The sequence below is a fragment of the Podarcis melisellensis genome (genome assembly GCF_964234715.1).
Source record: "Podarcis melisellensis genome assembly, chromosome: 2".
Lineage (NCBI taxonomy): Eukaryota > Metazoa > Chordata > Lepidosauria > Squamata > Lacertidae > Podarcis > Podarcis melisellensis.
Genome location: NC_138529.1, coordinates 76,490,205 through 76,515,243, shown reverse-complemented (window position 1 = coordinate 76,515,243; position 25,039 = coordinate 76,490,205). Strand labels below are relative to the sequence as shown.

The window sequence follows — 25,039 nt, the reverse complement described above, 5'->3', positions numbered from 1 at the left end:
AATGAAGGCGCCAAGCAGGCCTCCCTGGGGAAAGCACTCCACAAGCGGGGAGCCACTGCAGAAAAGACCCGTTGTCATTTTGCTGCCCTCCTGAAGACGAGGCAGGGTCAGGGTCCATTCATATGGGGAAAGGCAGTCCTTGAGGTACTGCGGTCCTGAGCTCTTTAAGGCTTTATAGGTCAAAACTAGCATTTTGAATTGCGCTTAGAAACTAACTGGCAGCCTGTGCAGCTGGGCCAGAATTGGCATTAAATGCTCAAACCGTCTTGCTCCAGTGAGCACTCGGCCACCTGAATACTAGTATCATGTGTACAGTGGCACCTTGGTTCTCAAACGTAATCCATTCCGGAAGTCCATTCGACTCCCGAAACCATTCAAAAACCAAGGCGCGGCTTCCGATTGGCTGCAGGAGCTTCCTGCACTCAAGCGGAAGCCACATCAGATTTTCAGCTTCTGAAAAACATCCACAAACTGTTTGGGAACCAAGGTACCACTATATATGATACCAGTATTGTGTGTAATGGGAAATCATTGGTTATTATTAGCATCTTCCAGTCTTCTATCTTTCTGCTCAGCAGTTCGTTTCGAAGCAGAAGATCCTAGAGGTTATACTACAGAGATCATGTCTTTATCTCATAGTCTGCATGCATGCTGCAGAGGATAAATGTTCATTTACAAGATTATTGTTATATGGTTTCTTTTAAACAGTAAAGAAACAGATCTCCTAGTTCTTGAGAAGTGCTTTTCATTATTCATAAAGTTCAGCTTCAAACAAGCAAAATGAAAAAACAGCACCCTAAGAACTAAGCTATATATCTTGCTGTCATGTAACAACAGCTCCATCTGCTGGTGCATTGAGTCAGCAGGTGTGCTTGCAATAACCATGTCTGTAACTCTCCTGTATCCTACTGTCAGCACCTGCAGTGTGTGTGTGTGTGTGTGTGTGTGCTGGATTCCCTCAATCTAGTTGTTTTGAGACTGTCATTCACTCTCCACAAGCAGGTGGCCCTAGGCTAAAACAACCCAGTACCTCCTACAATGGAAATAGAAGACATCACCCTTGCACATATTTTCCCAACACTATGCAAAGGGCACCTGCCATGTATAAAGTGGCACTTTACAAACCTATTCTGATGTGGAAGTATGGAGAAGCCAGGAAAAATAAAACCCAGATTGGAAGTAATTGGCAATCTCTGGAACACACCATTTCTTCTAATGTGGTTGCTCTGGCTTTTATTGCAAACCTTTTGCAATATTTTCAATGCAGCTGTCACTATCCCTTTCCTCACTATGAAAATGGGAAGAGAACTTTCAGGTCAGCTGCTGTGACTCCTTTGGCATGCCATGGAAGAGCATTGATCCGTGGACTACAAAACTCTCAGATGCAGGTTTTTGGTCAGGGGGAAATCTCACTGCTAGGCTTGAAGCAGCACAAAAAAACCAGAGAGGCTTCCTGCTTGCATGGAGGCATTATTATTTCTTGTTCTAGTTCCAGCATCCTAATGACAGGCTCTGAGACCTTGGCAGAGGAGCTCAGGCAAATGACAAACACAAGAGCAAAATTGTTCTGTAGAAAATTAGGACATGATCTGTTTTCTAACAAATTCTAAGCACAGTTAATAAATCCCAGTGCATAGGTTGGCTTATGCAAATGTTTAAGGTCAGGATCCCAGACACAAACAGCTCAGTTTAAATAATAAATTATTATTATTATTATTATTATTATTATTATTATTATTATTATTAATCAGTCACTGTTTATGATTTCATTGATTCAGCTTAGATCAGTTTAACAACACCACAGACACTGGATAATGGCCCATAAGCACTCCATCAAAGCTAGCAGAATAAGCAGAAACAAAAATTTATTTCTGGCTCATTCAATTTGGAAATGTATTCTATAGCCCTCAATAAACTAGTTCAATTTGCTAAAACTTGCCCCTAAAAACAGAATGTAAGGACTCTTGTTCAAAACAGGATTTCCACGAGATGGCGCTAAAATCTGAAGGTTCTTAAAACAAAAGGTGTTTTTAGAAATGAGACTCAGAATAGTTTTTAGCCTGGAAGCTTCTCCTACCAGTACAAGAGGACAGGTTTTCTACTCAGAATGGTGCTGGGGCTGATACGCCACCTGCCTGAACCACAGATGATGACTAGGATTTTAGGAAGCTACAGGATTGTAGGCAACAGAGATTGCCGCTAAACTGTGTTCTTGTTAGTGCTGAGTGATACAATGAAAGTGCTACATAGATAGACAGGTTAAAAATAAAAGAGATGCTTTTGAATGAGAACTTGAGACCCTGTAGGCTTTGGTTTTCAAACTGTGTAACTTGAAATCCTACAAAACAGAATTCATGCTTAAAGTACTAAAGAGTATGATTGTAGAATCATAGAAATGCAGAGTTGGAAGGGACACTGGTGATCATCTAGTCTAACCCCCAGCAATGCAGGGAATCCTGCCCGCAACCATTCCTGGGAGGGCTTGAACCAGCAACCTTCTGGTTAACAGCCAGATGCAGTGACCCAGTGTGCCAGTAGTGACTGACTGATGTACTATAGTATGTTTAAGGGCTACTGTATCCTCAGTTGCATCATAAAGTACTAAAAGAATGCACCAAAATCTATTAGCTTGTATTATGTTCTTAAGAAAACAAATAGTTAACCCTCACAATCACTTAAGAGTATCTATATAATTTTAGAGCCCTTAGAGAAATTCAGAATCTGCTGTTGACCTCCATTCACTTTCGTGTACTGAAAATCTGAAAATGAAATTCTGTAGATGAATATCAGCACTGCACAACAGGGCAGGAATTTGCCTCCTTAAGAATTAAAAATAGTTTTAATTCCCACCCATCCTCATTTTCTACCTGCAGAGGAAATATAAATGTGCTGATCTTTTTGTCTGCTGATCTTTTCTGGAAAATGATCTCATCTTCAACAGCAGCAACAAGTAACTATTTACATAGGATAGCATAGTTTGATCTACGGTAAATGTGAAAAATGTTTTTATAGAAGAAAGTAATTTCCCTATTTTGGTTTATGTGGCTATTCTTTTAAAACCACTTTACAATGAAGTTTAGTCACTGTATGTGGTTAGATGAGACTGAAATAATTTTGTGTTGCCTTTCAAGTGGTACAGTACAAAATTCCACTTGGTTCTGTGGAATTGCATTATTTTTTACTCGGAGAACATGACAAAATTTAAAACAAAAATTAGTCACTATCCTCCAAGAACAAGCTGATTTGAGGTGCACCACAAACTTAGTTTTTCAATTGTTTAACTGCTGTGGGCCCCTTTTGAGAATATAAATAGTTTTTTTGCTTGCTTGTTTATCTTTGAAACCTGCATCATATCACTTCAGTCCAATTACTGCCATTTAGCAACTACCATAAGCACAATTTATTTTTCCATTGCTTCTTTGAAGCTTCCCCCCCCCACCCGAAAAGTGGCACACAGGCTTATATTCACAGAACTATGGTCTACAGTCAAATCACTCTGCACTAGGGTGGTATCTTCCAGGAGTTAATTCTCTTTCAAATTTATCCCCATCCTTCAGACTTGATCACCACGAGAGGTGATGACTAACATGAGGAAGTAATGAAAAGGGGATGGATGGATGGATGGATGGATGGATGGATGGATTGATGGTATGTGGTCATCAGTTGCTTGCTTATTCTGAAACGTCACAGCAATGATGATAGCTCTACATTTTCTGGCTCAACCTAAGCTAGGCTTAGGAATCAATAAGCTGTGATCCCAGATGTTTCTGTGATACCCCAAAACAGTCAATGGCTGAAATCAAAGCAAAATAAGACACAAAAACACAGATAATTGCTCATCGTCTCAACTGAAGTTCTGAATCACAAACCAGGAGCAAGAGTTAACCGAGTCCCTTCATATTAGATGTGCTTGCTGAAATGAAATGCATGCAAAACAGGTAGATTCAGATGGACAACAGCAAGAACATCAAACCAAAGTCAGTAACTAACATTTTTCTTTCTTTTGGTTCAGTAGTAAACTAAACCTGATGGGAAGTTCTGTCAGGTCCAGTCTCCATGACACATTTACAAAATATGGAGGCCACAGGAAACAGCCTCTGCATGGTGGCCACAGAAGACTAGCTATATGGAACACTTCCATCATGTAGAGTTTCCATACCAGTGGGCAACCATGGAATGGCTAACAATGGCATGGGAACTTTCTAGATGACGGAGGCACTTTCTATACTGAAATTCTTCCAGTAGTTTTCACATGACAAGCATAACATGAGGAAAGGCCCTTAAAGTCTGAGCAGGAAACAAAACTCATCTATTGGGCTTTTCCACAAGTAAAAATATTTGACTATTAGCATATTAGATTGACTTCCACAATCTAAGAACAGATCTCAGTTAGCGCATGTTAGAGGTGCAAAAAAGAAACTGTGGACAACTAGGAGCTCTTTCTTTCTCTTTTGACCTTGGAGTAAATGACCACCAACTATGAATACTTATGCTGGTTATACACTCATGTGATCAGACTCTGCTGCTTTTACCCTTTACTGCAGTTTGCTTTGGCTCTAGAATGACTGAGCCTATTGCTTTCCATAAAGTTTGCAAACTACTTGAGTGGCTTCTGGAGGCTGATTTGATTGCATAGTTGTCTTGAGAATATTATTAGTTGCCGAGTTACATTGTTGTTATATCTTTATTTACAGTTTTATAGTATTTCATAGCATTTTGACAGCCTTGAGCTTGGGAAAGACAGCATATAAACACTTTAAATAAATAAAATAAAAGTAAAACTAACATGGCCACAAAACCATGGATGCACAGAGCCCTTTGTACCAGCCTTGATGATTACTTAAAGAACTGAGTGAAAACAAAGCACATTGGAGCAAACTGGAGTCAAGACTGTTGATTCAGCTTATCCCACTGTAACATATTCAGAAACCTTTAATGTCATTTATATGCCCAAAGTAATGTCGCAACTTTATTGATGAGCTCTTGCTTGGATATTTTAAATATATGATGCTTGAAATTCTGTTCTAAGGAAGCACAAAAATCACACTCCATTTTTACTATCCACTCCCTTCTAATAACAACAGCTCAACACGTCCTGAATCCTCATTACATTTATCTACTGAAATCCTGCATGTATTTATGAAGAGTGTCTGCATTCCTTACTTGAGGCTGCTGAGTGGCAGATGGTTTCTGAGGAGATGGTACAGGTGTTTTAGACAACATTTGGTTCATTCTGCTTACAACCAGCTCAGTAATAAGCTGTTTGTCTTCAACCTGATGCTCACCAATCAAAGGCATTGCACAATCCATAACCTAGAAGAAACAAAAGCTGATTAGGCAGTGAAACATAATTTTAGTAATTTGTTTATGCTGTGTTACAGACCATTATTGTTATCCATATTGTGCTGTGGATGACTGTAAATAAATCGAGTATTTCCATATATGCTGTGAGCCACCCAGAGTGGCTGGGGAAACCTAGCCAGATGGGCAGGGTATTATTATTATTATTACAAAATTCTCTATGTCCAAATCTCAGTTTTGTTCATCAGGAAAGTTGGGCAGATTAGTGGAAGTCACTCAATTTTTCTTTTGTAACATGGGAAGGAAACTAAGCCAAAGTATAATTTTTAAAAGTATCTTGCAAGAAAAACTGGATGGGTGATTTCAACTGGTCCTTGGGAGAATATGCGGTATGGCTCCTTGATGTGGTATGGTTGTGAGTATGATGTGGCATCAGACAACGTCTGTCCTTGACTATGTGGACACACTGAACACTGAGAAATATCCAGCAACAGCACCTGCTCTTTTTATGTGCGGCTATGTGGGGTATTAGAAACAGCCACATCCTCACAACTTCTGCTCCCCAGCCAAAGAGAACATTATTTATTTAATAAAGCGAAAGTACTGGGTAGGGGAGTGGACACAGAATGCTTACTGGAATATGTATTGGTTTCAAGACCTATGGCCCTGGGGGTTGAAGATGTCATAGAGAAACTGGATCAGAAGAACAGCTCCAGATCAAATCAAATCAAAACTTTATTAGCAAAGCCAACAGGCCACAGCTATACAAGAGTTAAAAGTGAAAATAGGGATAAAAGGAAGAAAAGAACAAGCAAAAGGAGGTCCGTCAGATGAACAAGTCTGTCACTCAGATGGTGGCAGCTCTCTCGATGTACCTCGCGACCTTCTCTGTTATCTGACTATCCGTATCAGATAATAGAAAATACAGTGTAATGTCTGGTGAACGGCCGGGGTTGGAGAGAATGAGTGGAGTAATAATCTCGTTCCTTAGGTCTTTGTAAAGGGGGCAAGATAGAAGGACGTGGGACACTGTTTCCGTGTTACCATCTCCACATGGGCAAAGTCGTTTTTCAAATGGAGTCTTTTGGTAACGACCTTCGAGTACAGCAGAGGGAAGAACATCCCATCTAGCCAATGTAAAGGCACGTCTGTATTTTGGGATGGTTAGTTTAAACAAATATGAAGCTGGAGAGTCAAAATGAGAAGGGGGAAAGTAGGTATACCATGGGCACAGTTTCTTTAAGATAATCAGGTTGTTTTGTCGTTCAATGTCTTTCAGGCGCTGGCCTATTAGACTCTTTGCTTTAATGAGGCCCATTGATAGCCCATTGATAGTAGGGACTGTGAATGCAGACCGCATGTAAGGAGTTTTTGATGCACAGTTTTGAACCACTTGCTTTTGTGAGGGTCTTGCATTACTAGAGGCAGTAGACCAGGTGGATTTAGATTAAGACGAAGCCAATAGTTGAATGTTCTCTGCCAGGTCTGAGTTTCTACAGATGGAAGGCAGGCCTCGAGTCGTAATGCTGCGTTTGGAACACAGGAGGGGACGCCGAATATCTGCCTTAGAAATTTAGACTGAACAGTTTCAAGACTGGAGCAGTGGTTCCCCGTCCAGATTTGTGCCCCGTACAGTAACTGCGCCAGAGGTTTTGCTTGAAAAACTTCAAGGGCTGCTGGGATGTATCTGCCCCCCTTCGTGTAAAAGAAGCGGGACAGCATCTTGATACTTTGAGCTGCTTTTTCTTTGGCACATTTTTGATGGACATCCCAGGACCCGGTCGACTGGAAAACGATACCCAGATATTTGAAGGCTTTAACCTGTTCAATTGTCTGGTTATCCATCCTCCAGCTGTACTGTCTGTGTTTCCTTGCAAAAACCATAATTTTGGTTTTCTGATAGTTTATTGCAAGTTGCTCTCTCCTACAGTATGCTGAAAATTCACCTATGAGCCTATTTAAGCCTATTCTTGTTCGAGATAGGAGTATCGCATCATCAGCATACAAAAGCACTGATATTGATTTGTCAGCCAGTTTGGGGGCGTGGAAGTCCGGAGATGACAAACAGTTAACCATATCATTGATGTAGATGTTGAATAGAACTGGGGCCAGGATGCAACCTTGCTTGACCCCCTTGCTGACAGGAACTGGTCCTATAAGATGGCCATTTAACGAAGTTCTTACATGCAGCACCGTGTCTTTATATAAACAGCTGATCAGAAATAATAGTCTTTTGTCAATACTTGATGTGCTCAATTTATCCCAGAGTCTTACACAGCTCCAGATCTCATCAGTAACTGGCCCAGGCTGTTACAGTCCAGCTTGGTGTGCATCAAGCACAATGTCCCAGGAACAGTTACAGAACAGTGGATTAACAATAGTGTTATGTAAAGGAGTATGTACAGAAGTGTGTGGTTTAGAGCTCAAGTTCAGAATTATGACATTTCTCCACCATCCCAATATTCTTCTGACCACAGCAGAACTACCCTATGAATTTAAAGAAAAGATCAAGACACTGTTATAAATTTCAGCAGACCAGCAATTATCTACAGTATAATGATCCTGCCTGGCTTTTACAGGCTAAAATTTCCACATCTCCTTCTGAGGATAGTAAGATAATAATTCCTCCAACTTAATAAATCCCTAATAACAAAATGAAGTACTTACTTGTGTTTATAATTGATTTTTTTAATGGTGAACAAATGGACAAGAGGTATCAGCTGTTCTGATCACCATTATTATTTTTGCTATTGCTGCTCCACAACTACTCTTGAGTTATCCATGCCAACAAAAGCTTTGATGCCAAACAATAAAGCTAGGATTATGTAACTAGTCTGCAAGCAAGTTTAATGGTTTCTAAAATTATCATTTGAACAGTCAAGTATTATCTTCTATACCTCATTTGGATATAATTGCAGCTTCAAGGTTTCTATAAAACATTCCCCGGAAGAAAAAGTTTATTTTTGTTGTAGTTTTCATTAGAAGTTTATTATTAAAATTCATCTGAAAGAATGACACTTGAACTGGTTTGTTTTTATCTTTATAGCTTGGGGCCCTACATACCTACCATTATAAAATTATTAGAATAGATTCAGATTATTATTTTTCTCTCACTTTTTAAAAGAGCCATAAATCATAATACAAGGGAGAGTTAAGCATGGGTTTAGGTGAACCTAATTTGGCAAGAGATTATGGCCACTGGACAATTGGATGGAATCATCTTGGTCTAGTGTAGTAATATGTTACACCCCCCCCATAAATGATATATAACAAAATATCAACCTAAAATGTTGGTGTGTGTTTTCTTTTAAAGAAATAGTCTTAGCTGCTAATTTGTGTTGTTTTTGAAACCACATTAAGTTGTTTTTGTACTGCTTTTAAATCTACTTATGGTAGTTTTTATTGCATGCTTGTAAATTGCCTTGAGACTTGTGTAAAAGATAATTTGCAAAATAATAATAAGCCTGAAGCTGTAATCTTGTACACAAATACTTGAGGGTAAGTCTACTTGGAAGAAAGTATGACTGAACCTCATTGAGCTCACTTTTAGGTAGACAAATAAAGAAATGCACTGTAAAAGTACAAAAATAAATAAATTCTGGGCAGACAGAAAGGGTTAAGTAACAAGTCATAAGATTAGGAGACCAGAACCAGAAAAAGAAATGAAGGAGACAACAGCACATGCTGTTAGCCTGCAAATGGAAAAACATGCTGAATCCCCCTACAGCAAACAATTCACATGGCTTGAGATGATGGGAACTGGTGTCCAGTAACATCTAGAGCACTGCAGATTCCTTATCCCTTATCTACACTGGTCTCTTTCTTAACCTGAGTTTTCATGGTGAAATTTAAAAACCTACTCAACAATGTTGTTGCAGAGAAAAAGTGGTTTTAAGATGGAGCCTACTGTTTATGGGAATGAACAACCCCATGTAAAGTAGGTCATTGACCAATTGTGCAGATTAAGGAACCCACCAACCAAAGTCAGGAGTGAGTCAGGATACTGGCCCTTATCCAGCCCACCACCAATTCTAGGCATAGGAGAGTCTTGCACAGCTTCTCTTAATTCATGCATTATAGAGAAATAAAGCTGGGTATCATCAGCAAACTAAGTTTGCTGATGATACCTCACCAAAAACTCCCAATGACCACTTCCAGTGGCTTTATGTAGATGTTAAATAGCACTAGGGGCAGGATTGTATCCTGAGACACCCCACTCCATGACACCCAGGGGCTCTGAGACAATAGTCCAATGCTATCCAATGAAACCAATCCTGGAGAGAGAACTGGAGGGAGAACAGTGCCCCATTTCACAGAGCTGGTAAAGGAAGATATCATGGTCAATGACATTAAAAGCTGTTGAGAGATCAAGTACGGTAATAATAATAATACGGTCTTGATCAGGGTGACCAAGGTTCATTCAGTCCAACCCATAACAAAGCCGAACCCTGACCGTGATGAGCCTTAAGTTTATGTAAATCACATTAATAAAATAAAAGCTAGCAACATTCTGCTGATGGAATATGGCTTTCCTGACTTTTTGTTCCTGCTACAGCCCAAGTGCCGCATTGAAAAAACTGGTCCTAAGAGTTGGGAGAGCCTTGGGAATGGCGTTCAGCATTGGGAGGAGACCTGTGAAAATCTACTCATGTGAGTAAAGTGTCCTTCTGCTTCTACTAGAAACCTTTGGACCCAAGCCAAAGTCTGCATCCTTGGGCAGATAGACTTACCAAACTTCAAAATCATCCTGTTTGCTAAGTAATCCAAAGTGTTGTGTGGTTTACATGAATTAAAGAACATTTGTTTATCCCACAAAATATCAGGGACATTCATTCAACTGTTCAGTAGCATACAATAGTATGTTTTATCTAATTATAATGCAGGATACTTTTTTAAAGGGGGGGGAGAGGAAGAATTTTACTGTATCCTTATTTTTCCTTTTTATATAAAGATGTATTTTGGGGCGATTTCTCTTGGGAAAAGGTGGACTATAAATCTTGCACTAAAGCAGTAGAGGTGTGTTCACTTAAATGGAAAGCAGAAGGATTAGGGAAATACAATGCAAGTATTTTGATCCTATTCAGAAGCAAGCTTACACCACATCATAAAACAGCTGTGCTTTCCCACAAGCAGTGCCATTTACTGCAATATGCAAAAAAAGCAAGTGTAATCTTTAGGAGCAGAGGTTTTCCTTAATATCTTACAGCAACAACAACAAAAGTGTTGGCAGAGGAAAAGCATATACCACACCTCAAAAATATAATCCTTCCCATCCTTGCCATGAACTGCTTTGACAGCACATATGTCCAAACCTCCAAACATCTCTGAACAGCTGTCAATCCAGAGCTTGTACCTGGAATGTGAAAAGAAGCTCACTTTAGCCAAAAGCATGATCTTGTCACAATACTGTTCTAGCTATATTAGTTTGAATTTAGATTGTAACCGTGCCTTGGTGCTAATACAAATCATCACCACATTAGCTCTTATATAACCTTCTCCAAATATTTCTGATGATCAAATTGGTCATTAAGGGAGATTGTTGCATAAGTGAACCAGATCTGAGACATCTGATATTTTGTGCTTCTGAGTTGCCCTCACCCTGGCAACTTCACTTATCCTAATGCCCTCAGTTCAGCGTCAGGCTTTCTTTTAATGGGACTGTAACATAAAGCATTATATTCCGAACCATAAAAGTACAACATGTGCAAACAGCAAAGCATGGTCATTTCTAACATATCAGCACATGAAGCCGTAATTAGCACTGACTGAAGGTCCCTGGTGCATGTACATGCGGTCAAACAGGCCTTTGCCACTGTGTAACATGGTAAGCAGCCTGAAAATTGGCTGTGATGCTAAACCTGCTTGATTGGAAGTCAGACTTACCCAAACCAACGCGATGTGCTTTGAATTGAATACCCTTAAAGGACAGACAAAGAAGTGTCCTCCAGATGTTGTTGGACAATTGCTTTCATCAGACTCAGTCAACGTGGCCAATGGTCAAGGATTATGGGAACGGTTGTTCAACAACATCTGCAGAGCACCACACTGGTCATCCTGCTATCTATCGTTGTTACTAATTGAAATCTGCTCCAGTAGAATGGTTTCTCTTTAAATAAAAAAGCTAGGCACAGACATTTGCAAAAATGGTCTGAACTATTATTGATGAAATCTTGTGGAATGAAAGGAGTGGCTTATTTCTCGTATGACTTCATTTCTGAAGTTGTTTCTTGGATGCATGTCAAATTCAACATCTGTAGAAGTGCTGACCGTCATAATTGGCTTTATTTGTTTATAAGCCATTCTTGCTGTAAAGTGCTATAGTCTCTTGAATCTAGGAGAAGTGTTGTTTCTTTTAATGGTAAATCTGGAGAAAAACCAAACCAAACAAAGGAACCTTATTTTGAAAGGCTATTCCTATGAAACCAAAGATACACTCAGAAGATCTTATTGAAGTCAGTTTTCATATACAATGCATAAAGCTGAAAAAACAGCCACATATGGAAACAAATATTAAGAACGGAAGGCTTGCCTTGAGCCTAAAGGCTGCTCAGTAAAAACATGTATGCATAGTGTTGTTGTTTTTAGGAGTCAGGCAATCTAATGCAGATCCAAAGCATACAATTTCTAACATACACCAAAGGGGCCACTTCCAATTTTTGCCACTTTGGCAAAAGGGTACTTCTCCTTTGTTCTCACACTCTACGGCCAAACTACAGTTTATAATTGTCCTGGTGGTGGTGGAAAGCAGCTGGTGGGCGGCGGGAATGAAGTTGAGAGAAGAAACGGCTGGGGAGAACGGGATTCAACAGCCTCTTCTCCTGAATTTCATATATATATATATATATATATATATATATATATATATATATATATATATGCTTTCGTAGATTTTCACGGGTACAGGAATGCAGGTTTTGGTGTCCTCGGGTGTCTTCCCGTGTAAAAGTTGGGGTGTCTAGGCGACGTTTCGACGAGGTCTCACTCGTCATCTTCAGGCTGGTGCTTTCGGCTTCTTGTTACTGGACCAGAGCAGGATCTCAGTGTTTGAGTTCCTATAAATACTGTTGAGGGGGTGTGGTGTATAGCCTCCAATGTTCTGGGCAGAGAGGAAGTTCCCAGGCTAGTGTGCCTTTTCTTCTTTTGTTCCTTAATTACTTGAGGGATATCTTGAGTGATTTCTTGAGTGATATCCTGAGTACCACTTAGGTGGGTCATTAGGTGTGGATTAGTTGCTAAAGTCTTTGTGTCTTGACCTCTTGAACTTTGTGAAGAGTTTTTCTGAGAAGATGGCTGTACTGCACTTAGTTGTGCTCTGGCTTGGCTTCGTGTATAGGGGCGAGCTGTGGTTTTGTGGCCTGTGTCAGCCAGATCTGTGTAGGGATTGCAGGGGGGTGCAGCATCCGGAGGTGCCACCATGGTTTGGCTACTGGATGGTGTCTGTAATTTATCTGTGGAGAGGGTCTGGGTTTGGGTCTGGTGTGGTTGATTGGTGATGGCGTTCTGTGTGCCTCTGGATCTGGTGTCAGTTTTTGTGGGGAGGGCTAATTTCCAGATGTCTGGCAAGCGGGATGTGTCGTCACGCTTGTTCATGTTGTGAGGGTGTTTCTCTATCTCGATGGCTTCCATGATTATTCTCTTGTGGTGATGTTCCATGTTAAAGAGCAATTTGGAATCTGCAAAATTAATTTCGTGTCCTGTTTCTTTCATGTGTTGGAAAAGAGAGGAAGTTTTTTCTTCTTTTTTGACGGCATTCTTGTGTTCTGCGATACGTGCATTTATTCGTCTGTTTGTTTGTCCAATGTACGTGGCTGGGCAGACTTTGCAGGGTATTTCATAGACCCCTTGGTTTTCCAACTGGATTTTATCCTTGGGGTTTCTGAGGATATTGGCTATTTTTTGGTTGGTGCAAAAGGCTGTTTTGATATTGTGTTTATGGAGGATTTTGCTAATTTTATCTGTAGTGCCCTTGATATAAGGAAGGAGGGCCATGCCATTGTTTTCTTCTGTATCTTGGTTTTTGGGGGGTGTTTACAGAAGAAAACAATGGCATGGCCCTCCTTCCTTATATGTTCATTGGAGGCTATACACCACACCCCCTCAACAGTATTTATAGGAACTCAAACACTGAGATCCTGCTCTGTTCCAGTAACAAGAAGCCGAAAGCACCAGCCTGAAGATGACGAGTGAGACCTCGTCGAAACGTCGCCTAGACACCCCAACTTTTACACGGGAAGACACCCGAGGACACCAAAACCTGCATATATATATATATATATATATATATATATATATATATATATATATATGGAAACTATTCCATACATCTTCTTTGTAACATCTAGTTTGGCCCTCTGAAAGGGGTAGGAATAAATTGGTCAACATTTCCCATAATAAACCTTCAAGATGTGGAATTATAATCTTCTCACTTTACTGTTTTCTGGAAGCTATGTCTTATTGCCTTTTTCCACCTTTCAGGATATGATATGCATCTCACTTATGTTTGTCATCTCAACAATTGCAATTGACTGGGTTATAGCTTACAAGCTCAGATATGAAATTTTAAAGCTTGCTTTAATAAAGTCATGCATGAAAACTCTTGTTTTTGGCCTTGGAGCATAGAACACCTACTGTTATAAGCTGTTAACATGCACTAGCTGTTCTAAATGTTTGGGTTTCTTTTTTCAAAGCTGATAATCTAGTATCTTGAAGTCCTGAAACATTGTCACCTGAATAGGACCCCCCCCCCAAAGCTTCTCTCTGCAGAAGATCTCAAAAGGCACACTTATGTGCACAAAGCTTATACACATGAATGTCAGGACACATGAAGTTGAGACTCGTTCCATTACCCTCTTTCTCCACTCATGCACTGTATGTGTAGAGAATGACTGAAGAGGGCCAAGGTGAATGGAGTGGGGGGAAACATTAACATTATTGATATCAAGTTGATGTTGATTTTAAACAGTTTATCAGTGTTTAAAAAAGAATTTTTCAGTGTTTTCCATGCAAGTAAGAATATAAATGGCAATGGAAAGCAAAAGCTGAAAGAGAAGGATAGAAGCTCTTGGATAATAAATTCTCAGAGAATCTATTAAAGGGCTAGTTTTTCCCTTAAGTGCCTGCTCTCCATCCACTCAATCTTTGAGCAGATGCAACGTTAGCAAAAGTATGCTGGTGCTGCACATACAACAACCACAACACTTCTAATAATTTCAGCTGTATTCCTATTATTATTATTATTATTATTATTATTATTATTATTCCAATTAGGTACATCCATGATTTCTTATTGCATCAAGACGCATCTACCTATCTGACATGGCAATTTGTTCCAACATTGCAGATCCAGTGTTTGTCTTCCAGTTTCCAGATATTGAAGTCCTCCTGTGGAGAAATAGAAATGTTTTAGCAAGCAGCACATCAACCTCTTTGTTATCATTAGCTTATTAATTGCTAACTTTTGGGTTTTTTTTAAAAAAAGAAATAGCATGCCAAGGAATTTCCAAAAATATTAAAATGAAACAAACATTATATTCAACTACCTCCCCAAATAAATAAATGCATTTAAATCTGATGTGTACAGGAAAGAAGACACTCATGAAAATAAATGTTATTTGTGTTCTGAACCAACCCATAGCTATCTTTCCTGACTCAGATAAGTTATATTTTTAAAAAAGAATAAAATGATGAATTTGAACTTAGTGCAGCTGTGCTAAAAGTGGGAACTTCTCTGCTGTATGCAGAATAGTAACATGGGCTTGACCCATAATTTGTGTTCTGTAACAATAATTATTTGACTTTACTATTCATCATCACACTGTGAGGTCTGAATCTATAGAACAGATTATAATTTAGAACAGTGTGTTTTTTCCGTATTAATACATAAATTTATGCCTTTAGTATATTGGTTTTGGAGAAAGACAAGGTAATATGAGAAAATCCAACATGAGTGCAATTTTGTTCCTACTGTGTTTGTTTCCTTTTCACCCCATGGTGTTTCCTTGAAACAGCGATGCATTTATATTCATATCCATATGTAGGAATCTCTAAACATTTGCAGGAGTTGTGGTATTTGGATTAACTCCATACTATATCCTAGTTATCTGATAACTGGCATATAATAAGTCACTTATAATGCGAGTTCTAAGTCTACAACATAACACCACGGAAGATTACAACAGTAGATATTTAGATAGTAGATTTAAAACTCTAAAATAGCTTATATTTCCTGTGGCGGCTCTTCGATATTCTGTGCTTGTGTTAAAAGCACACTCACGAATGAAAACCAGCTGTGGAATATCAAGCTATTGACTAAATATATCTGAACATGTGAAGCGTAATAAAAGTTTCATGCTGATTTAGAGTCAATGGACCAAGTTCATTTTAAACTCTGATTAAACTGTGAAAGTCAAAGGAAATTGTCTCTAAGGGCTCATCCTCACTGCTGCTTGCCCCATGCTTAGAAAGCACAGGTCCAAGAGATTTTCCACTTGTCCCATGCTTCTGAGGCATTTCTGATTCAGCAATAAAGATTGGGTTTCCCTGGGGGGAAGTGGAAGTGTGGACGAACCCTCAGTTTGTAATATTCGGCTAGACACTCCCCTTCCCTTGATAAATTATAACTGAAAATAATGTACAAGTATGAAATGGAAAAACTAACTACACAACAACTTCTCACAAAAATATGTTTAAATCTACCACTGTATTGGAGGCCATGGTTTGTGAACAGTGACAATATTGCTGTAGAACTTGAACAATTTTAACAGTGGGTATATTGTTTAGAAAAAAACATTATATGGTCCTAAGAACCATCATTTTTTAATCACTATATAGTATTATTGGCTCTTGATCCATTTCTGAGCACAATTGAAAGTGCTGGTATTAACCTTAAAAATCCCACACAGCTTAGACATTGGCAGCTAAAAGGCAACCTATTCCCACATGAGTTCTTCTGAACTTCTGAGAGCATCTTCAGAGGTCCTTCTATACATACCCTTGCGTTTTGAGGAGAGGTCAGTTGCACCCAATCCCTGGAACGTTTCCAATAAAATGGCAATGACTGTTATGTCTTTTGTTGCTATTCTTGATTATTAACCTGGACTTAATCTCCCTGCTTCACTTGCAACTCACACAAGATCCCAAAGCTACATTTACACAAGCCATACTGGCCTGATTTGCGTATCATGATAAACCAAATGATGGCCGTATGCCGTAAGCCCAGGCTCTGTGCAAGCGAATCACAACCATTTTGCTCCTCTGCTGCTGTGCTGAGGTATGCCAGATTTTGGCTTAAGTGCGACATCCGAGACCAGGCTTATGGTTTAACTCTCCAGAGAAATCTCAAGCTCTAACAAAGGTTTGTGCTCTCGTTTACGTATTGTGGTTTGTTCAGGAGATCTAAACCATGGCTCCAGGTTCAGATGTCATGCTAAGTCAAAGCATGTCTTACTGCAGTGCAGCAGATGATTGACCAGAGAGGGACAAAGTAGCCATGATCTCCTTTACAGGAGCCTGCATGTCCACATCAAGCCATGGTCTGGCTTACTGTGACATGAGAACCAGACAACTGTGTTCCACATCTGCTGCATAATATTATAAGGATAAGACATGGAGGCAGATATAATTAAAATTTAGCAGCAGGGCTGTAGATTTTCAGGGCTTTCAGATTTTCAGATTTTTAGTGGAGGAGAAATTCTTATCAATGTTCTTAATGCTTTTGTATCTAGCTACTCTTACAAGGATCCATAGCTAGGAAATTCTTCTCTTCCCACGGCTTCCTACTTGCTCCTCTTTGTGTTTGGACAGGGTGAGTGAGCTTCTTCCTCCCTATTTCAACGAAACATTCTAAAACATGTTGCAAAAATAACATGGATGTCTAAAATGATCACTATGAATGGTAGTGGAATCGAAAAGTGAGACGAACGACATTTACTGATGTGCATCAAAGCTGCGCTACAGAAGAAGGATGAGGCGAGTCAAGTGCAGCTGGGCTAACAGACATGACAGAACTATTCAATGCACTTAGGAACTTGCTGAAATGAAAACAAGCAATAAAACAGAAATGGGAAACAAACTGAATAATGTAGTCATTGCGGCTAAGACAACGAATACAATAAAAGCATTGAGAACTGAATTGACTGCCTGCACTAAACAGACCGTGGAAATAGAGCATGTGATTTATTCCACAACGTGTTACTATAATAATAGAAAGAGACTGTAAAGTGTGGAATGAAATGAAATGGTAGGGTCCAAATGGAATGACAGTAATGGGTACACACTCAAGATCATTTAATGTAGGTTAGTTACTCTTTCAGTATCCTTTAACAACTCTCTCAAGGTCTATATACAATAAAGACCTTGTTCCCAAGTTCACAGGAAATATAATCTTTATGACACTGCTTCATTTTCAATTGTACTGCTACAGGAAACAGGCCCATCTAAACATACACATTATTAGCCTTGTAGCCCCTGCCTTGCCATATAAATTCTCAGGGGCAGCAGGGAGGTTCCAATATATGCAGTTCACTGCATCTACAGGAGTTTTGAGGACAAGGAAATTACCCTGATCCAGCCACCGGCAGGGAGGATAACCTGCTAGATCCCATCATAACTCTCTCAGATTTCCTGGGCAGAAAAGCCAATTTGGGCAAAATTCAGCAACAAACCAAAATGGGACATCTTCCGGGTTTGACCCAACTATGGCAGCGACTGTGGCCCCTCCGGATGTTGTTGGACTTAAAACTCCATTAGCCTCAGTTCCATGGTCAATGGTCAACGATGAGGGGAGCTGTAGTCCAGAAACATCTCAAGAACCACATGGATCAATTTTTGTATCTATATTCTCTCACAATAATAAGATTTCTGAAGGAAGCTTTTCTGAAAATCTGAGTTTCTACAAGAAAAGCATGGTGTTTCGTAAATGAATCTGGCTATGGAAAAGTGGGCAGAGCAAGGAGAGGCTCTGGTAAGGGCTAAGCCTTGCTTAGACTGTTGCTACTCCCCTGATTTTTCTTAATATGACTTGACTGTTGCAATTTTCATTGGTAATGTGTGATAAAGAATGTTATATACTGGAATATCTGCCTCCATTCTTGACCACAAGATGGTCTGCCCCATTCCCTTGTCTCAGAAGATCTCCTCAGTGGGAGCTTCTGTTGGCAACTGGCAACTGCCAGCTAGGGAAGATTTGCCTTTCTCGAGAGCTGAGCAAGTTCCTGTTAATTGGCATCATTCTCTTGCCTTGTTAGTCCTGAGTGGGCCCTGCCCTCTGTTAGGCAGTGGCCAAAGTGTGTCACCATGGAAGACCAAAGATGAGAGTAGGAAATGCTGCCTGAATAAACCTGGCACTATATCAACGTCAGGTTATTTCTGTTCCTGAAACTATTCCTGGATGTACCGTATATAGTATAGTGAGATTCTTTTGCAAGCCGTTCTGTCAGCTTCTTGGGGCTGGGAAAAGGGACATAATATTCTAAATAATTCAGTAGCTACCTAAATTAAACTAAAGGTTAAAAGTTAAATAAAGGGTTTTTTTCCCCTGATTGGCCCTGGCGACTTCCTGAAGAGGACCTAACCTTTTGCTGCCTGCTCTACTCTTACGCAGACCCTGACCAACAAAAGTACAGGCATCCCCCCACTTACATACAGGCTACGTTCCAGAACCTCCACACATAAGTGAAATTGTGTCCAGCCTGTCCCGAGCTGGCCTGCTTCCCTGAAGGGAGCCGGTGCATCTGACGGTAGCAGCTGGCCATGGAGGGCGAGGGCTGAGAAGGATGCCCAGCGGAACCGCTGCCAGATGGTGTGTGTGGATGCACGGTGGAGGTGAGGGAAGGCACCTCCTGCCTGGCTGGTTAACTGAAAGCCGCCTTTTCTCGCTCAGGCAGCATCCCCGAGCGAGGGAAGACCAGTCCATTTCTTTATTTATATTTCACGGTAGCCTGTGCAAATGTGGTTGTACAAAAATGGGTTGTTTGTAAGTGGGGGTGGGGTACCTATATTGTGACACCTAAAAGGCTAATGATATTTGTTATGGTGTTGTCACATAACCTGCAACCCTTACATTACCCTTTTTAAACATGCATATATATATGACAACTGAGAATCACTTATCATGCCTCTGATGAAATGGGCTTTCATCATGTCCTAATAAAAGTCTGTTTCCTTTCATCCTGAGTATTATTTTTATGATTATTTAATAACGCATATACCATCTAGTGCCGAAATAGGTTTCCAAACGTTCTACAAGTATATAAACAGGTTACAAGCAGCCATAATTAAAATACTCAATAAAACAATCCCATTAAAACACACAGTAATGAAAGCTGGAGACTTGGGCCGGGAGATCAAGGGAATGCCTGTGTAAACAGGTGTGTCTTCAAAAGCCAGCAGAATGCCAATGGGGACAGCCCTTCTCCTATTACAGCAGGGAGTGCATTCTATAACACCAGTGCCATCAGTGGGAAAACCCACTTTTGTGTCATCACAAGCCAATAACAACTAGGCACTTATTGATAGGTATTCAGTAGAGAAACTTATAAAACGCCTACAAACCACGTGCTTGGAAATTGCTTCTATACTGGCTAAAGACAATGGACTGAATTTATGAGTTATGTTTCCTAAATCACTTGGCAGTGGGTCATTTTGTAAAAATATATTATGTAACATCACCTTACACAAAGTAGAGAATTAGACACATTGCCTTTGGATTAACAAGGAGTTCTGCATAGTCTTGCAGAGTTTTTCATCAACAGCCTGGTTCAGTGTCAATCTAACTTCTTACATATTTGGTTTGCCTTATGGCAAGTAATTTGAGAATTATACATTATAATTTTCAGAACAGATAACTGTTCTGAGTAACCTTTCAATGTGATTCATAGATAATAATTTGCTTGTCTGTTGGCAAGGAAAAAATCTTGAAAAGAGAGTCCCCCCCCCCTTTAGGATTTTGTGGTTATTTTGAAATATGGAAAATAACTCTAGGGCAATTTCCAGTGGATGTTTCTTCAAGCTATCCCTGTCTTTTTAATTTATTGTACAGAATCCCTCTGTTTTGTTTTTATGTTCAGGAATTATATAAAGTTTTGTTTGCATTCTACTGCACATAACTTTAACAGATAAATTATTCTAATCTGAATTTCTCAATTTCTTAATATCCTTTTTTTTAAGAATCCCCATTTTTTTACTCATTGATTCACAGTATTACTGATGCACTGTAGATTCCACACTGGGATAATGGTGAAGTTTCATGCAAGGCCATAAAGTCTGGTTGTTACCTGCTTTACAGCTGATGGAACTGAAAATGAAAAAACAACAGAATGTTTGCTCACATGTATGCTTTGTAGTTGTTGCCTATCTTTTGGATCCTGATGTCATATTTGGAGTCTATGTAGGGTTCAGTAGTGGCATAGGTCTGAGTGAGTGCTACGACACTGGCTATATCCTGAAAATCATAGTGGTTGTCTACCTTGACCTGTTATTAGCCATAGATTTATAGCATGGGGAGACAAAAAGAATAAGATTAGAACTGTTAGGTTTACTTATACAGAAAACTCTACTTCTTGAACTTACTTAACAAGTTTATATTATTTTTTGTTAAACATTTTCCCTTAAACTTAGTGAAATCTAACATGCAAATGTACAAAACATATCAAAATTCAGTCCCCACCCGCCATATTTATTCCCAGGACAGAAAATGATGTTTGGAAAATGCCCAGATTCCAGTGGATTCCTTGAAATCAGTTCTGTATATTGCTGTTCATTGTCACCCGCTCAACCCAAACCTTAAATGGTGTCCCTGCAAAGCAAGCATCTTTATATGAGGGACAACCGCACTTTTATACAACAAGGAAATAAGTTGAGACAGAGAATGACATCACTGAACATCCCTACTTATTATTGATTTATTGATTTATATAAATATCTACAACAGATTTCCCCTCTAATATGTCTTTATGCAGACAATTAATTTCTAGCAATGCTTTATTGTAAAACTGACCCAGCAGTATCAATGAAGGGTACAGAAGCACATGTTTACAGACAATCTGAAAATACAATAAAAATTAGGACCTCTCTGTAAGGAAACAAATGGTGGCCTTTAGGACAGTTGGCAATGTTTCAAATTCAAGAATAAAATATTTTAAAAACAGAGGAATGGTATGAAAGTAGATTGATTCAAAGAATTATATTATCTTCTTACATCTAAAACTTACATATACAATTTTACATATAAAATATTGACTTCTCCAGCTTACTTTCCCTTCAACAATAGAATACAATGAAGTCTTTCACTATGCACTTTAGTAGATCTCAGCATAGAAGAGATGAGATTTCAAATTCTTTTGTGGAAGATGTTTGGATATAGACTTGAAAACGGAACAAAAGCAAATGTAAAATGCTTGTTCTTCTCTAAATGTTAAAAGGTTAGGTTTAGAAGGATGTTTAATCAGTATAGTACACTATCTTAGTTCATCAGAGTATATTCTAATCCAATTAAGTGAGAGAGCTTGGATTTCACTAAATCAGTTAGCTTCTCTTTAAAAGGTTCAACAGACTAGTGCCAAGATCTTTTGTCACTTGTGACGCCACCTCCCATAGTAAATACTTCACTCTGAGGGATGTGTACATATTTGATTGAAGAAGTTGGCCCTTAGAATGGAAAATGCTGAGTAGATAGTGAACGCCAGATGTAAAAATATGATACTGAAAAGTCAGGCTGTGTGGGAGTGGGGGACTAATAAAACGAAGAGAGTAGCTCATGTACTATTTTTAGGGCTTATAATACTCAAATAATAGATTTTACAAAATCAGAAACTTCTCCATCTTTGATTAAAACCTGAGCCAAAGAAGAATTATTGTCCAAGTCCTTTATCACCCACCCACTTCAATCCCAAATACCTGCCTTTCTTTTCATTTAAACCACCTGAATAGTATGTCTAGCAGCAGCAAACAGCTGGGGCCAGGGGCGGGGAGAGAAAGTTAGAAAATCTGTCCCTCCCTCCTGTCTTTGGCATCTGGTATGTTGCTTGAGTGGCCCCATCCCCTGGGAATTTAGTTTTTTTCAAAGGCTACTACAATATCTGTAGGCTGTGTGGGAGTGTGTGACTAATAAAATGAAGAAAGTAGCTCATGTACTAGTTTTAGGGCATATTTAGGGGCCTTGTGTCCTCTTGCCAGAGAAGGGATGGAGCACGCCCCCCTTTTCCTCTTCCTGAAGCTGTTTGGTGCTGGCTAGACTTCCAGCCAGGTAAGTGGGGTTTAAATGGAAGGGCACAGGAGGTGAAGGACTAGGTAAACAGGATGGAAGATGTAGTGACTGAATGGATGGGAGGGTGTAAGTCCAGTTCATTATAAAACTATTAAAAGGTTAAATAATATAAAGCAGATGAAAATTTCACAGGTGCACAGTATTTCTGGCATAGGTAATTTGTCAATTTTTAGTTAAGAATAGTTCTTACTCTTTGAAGCATCTTTCAATTTGAAAAGCACCGACTTTTACAAAAGGATTATATGCTCAGGGGATTTATGCATATGCATAAAATTAACCAAATACATACGGATGGACTTCTAAGCATGGGTCTCAAAATGGATTTGCATAATTACTGCCCTGAAGTTTTAGATGCTTCCTTTATAGAATTTGGTGCCTGCAGTGTTTACATAGCATTTTCTTTAAAAAAAAGTAGTTCCACCATTTCCCCTCAAGATAGATAAATAGCACCTGCACCTTTCCCATGCCCGAATGAGCGTGTCCAATCTTCACAACAACAGGAAATGTTGGCAATGTCAGCTGAGGGCAAGAAAGAAAGAAACACAAGTTTAAAAACGGTTGCTTAATCAATGAACATTTCATTATCAAGGTCATATTTCTCTGTTATAAAGGATTCATTAGAAGGCTTGGCAGATGGGATTCAGCCTGTCTTGAATGTCTGTATATGGCAAATTGGTACAGGCAGGCTGTCCTCCTTACTATGGTGCGGGGATCTCACACTTGCCTTTTGTTTTATATAATGCAAGGAATATATTGTCTTCCAGGCCATCATTTTTCTTTCCTTAACATAAAAGCACCGAGTTCAGATATTTCTTAAAACTTTGTCTCAGACAATTATCTTTTTTTAAAAAAACAGGTTCTTGCTGCAGAATAATAATTTATCCATAAATGTACAGTACATTTCCCCAACATGTACATGGCCTTCTCTAGCAGAAAGTACAAGAAGGGCCAAGCCATTCCCTGATAATAAAAGGGATGACATATTTATTTACTTAATAAATTTTTAACTTGTTCTTCAATTAGTAAATTCTTAAGTGGGTAGCAATTATAAAACAAAGCCATCAATCTATTCCCACTTGCAGCAGCCTCCTGAGACACTGAGAGAGGGCAGAAGACTGGAGCTCCTTCCTTCCATTGTGATGATGGCATTTTCTAGTGCCTGTGGTTAGCTGGGGGTTCTTGGATGGGTGGCCCCTGGCCAGTTCCCAATATTGTTGCTTGCTGTCACACAGCCTGTATGCTATTTCTGTTTTCAAAAGACTTACTTGTTTATATTTTCAATCAACAATTTACTTGCATTCAGGTATGAACTGCATACTTATCCACAAGGAGGAGATACAATTAAACAATTTTATTTATTAGGTTCCACAAAATGCAATCAAAATGGCTGCCATAGCATAACACAACATGGCTGCTGTGGAAGACATGGCAAAACAAAAAATTAGCAACAGCACAGGCACCCCCTGATTGTGTGTGTTGGGGGAACACGCATAAGCCCACCCCAATGCATTACGCCTCATTCAGCCCTCTTCTGGGGCAAAAATAAATAAATTTTAAAAAATGGTCCACATGTGCTTTGAATGCACACAAATTGGTCCCTGTACAGTCATTGTTTATTTTTTGGCTTCCTGCCTGCAGGTGCCTATCTTACCATAGGAATTCACCTATGCCATGCTGGTCCTGATTGTGCAGATACAGCTGTTAAAAGGTGCAAGAGCCCTGCTTTCCCCACTGCTAATGCTAAACCAAAGCATAGGCTGCCATCCTGTACCTTCCTAGCTTGGAGTAAGCCCCATTAAACACAAAGAAACTTCTGAAATAAGACATATATAGCAATGTAAAAAAAGCGCAGAGACATCACCTTGCCAACAAAGGTCCGTATAGTTAAAGCTATAGTTTTCCCAGTAGTGATGTATGGAAGTGAGAGCTGGACCATAAAGAAGGCTGATCGCCGAAGAATTGATGCTGTTGAATTATGGTGCTAGAGGAGACTCTTCAGAGTCCCATGGACTGCAAGAAGATCAAACCTCTCCAATCTTAAGGAAATCAGCCCTGAGTGCTCACTGAAAGGACAGATCGTGAAGCTGAGGCTCCAATATTTTGGCCACCTCATGAGAAGAGAAGACTCCCTGGAAAAGACCCTGATGTTGGGAAAGATGAAGGACACAAGGAGAAGAGGATGACAGAGGATGAGATGGTTGGACGGTGTTCTCAAGGCTATGCTGCAAGTAACTTGCTTAAAATTGCCAAGCAGCAACCTGAAAACAACCTTTTCTGATACTTGATTCTGTCAAGTGTTTGATTTGTTGGACTGCTTCACCTTTAAATATTGTATTTAGCACTAAATAAGTTTGTTTCTTCAAATTATTTTTTTCTAAATAACCAGATATCCTCAGCAGATTTATGTCTCATGTGTACTATAAGACTTCCGAATGTCCTTATTTTTGACTTAATTGCGTTTTCATCATTTTAATG

The 25,039-nt window shown here is 39.4% G+C and overlaps 1 protein-coding gene across 1 annotated transcript in view; it reads right to left on the bottom strand.

Annotated features, from left to right (window-relative positions):
* SYN2 (synapsin II) overlaps positions 1 to 25,039 on the bottom strand; it is a 147,054-nt gene that overhangs the window by 14,617 nt on the left and 107,398 nt on the right. Inside the window, exons 6-10 of the mRNA XM_081901207.1 lie at positions 23,021 to 23,083; positions 20,628 to 20,770; positions 14,608 to 14,682; positions 10,552 to 10,654; positions 5,164 to 5,313 (exon numbers count right to left, since the gene is read on the bottom strand). Coding sequence (XP_081757333.1) covers positions 5,164 to 5,313; positions 10,552 to 10,654; positions 14,608 to 14,682; positions 20,628 to 20,770; positions 23,021 to 23,083 — 534 coding nt within the window. The remainder of the gene's footprint in view (positions 1 to 5,163; positions 5,314 to 10,551; positions 10,655 to 14,607; positions 14,683 to 20,627; positions 20,771 to 23,020; positions 23,084 to 25,039) is intronic.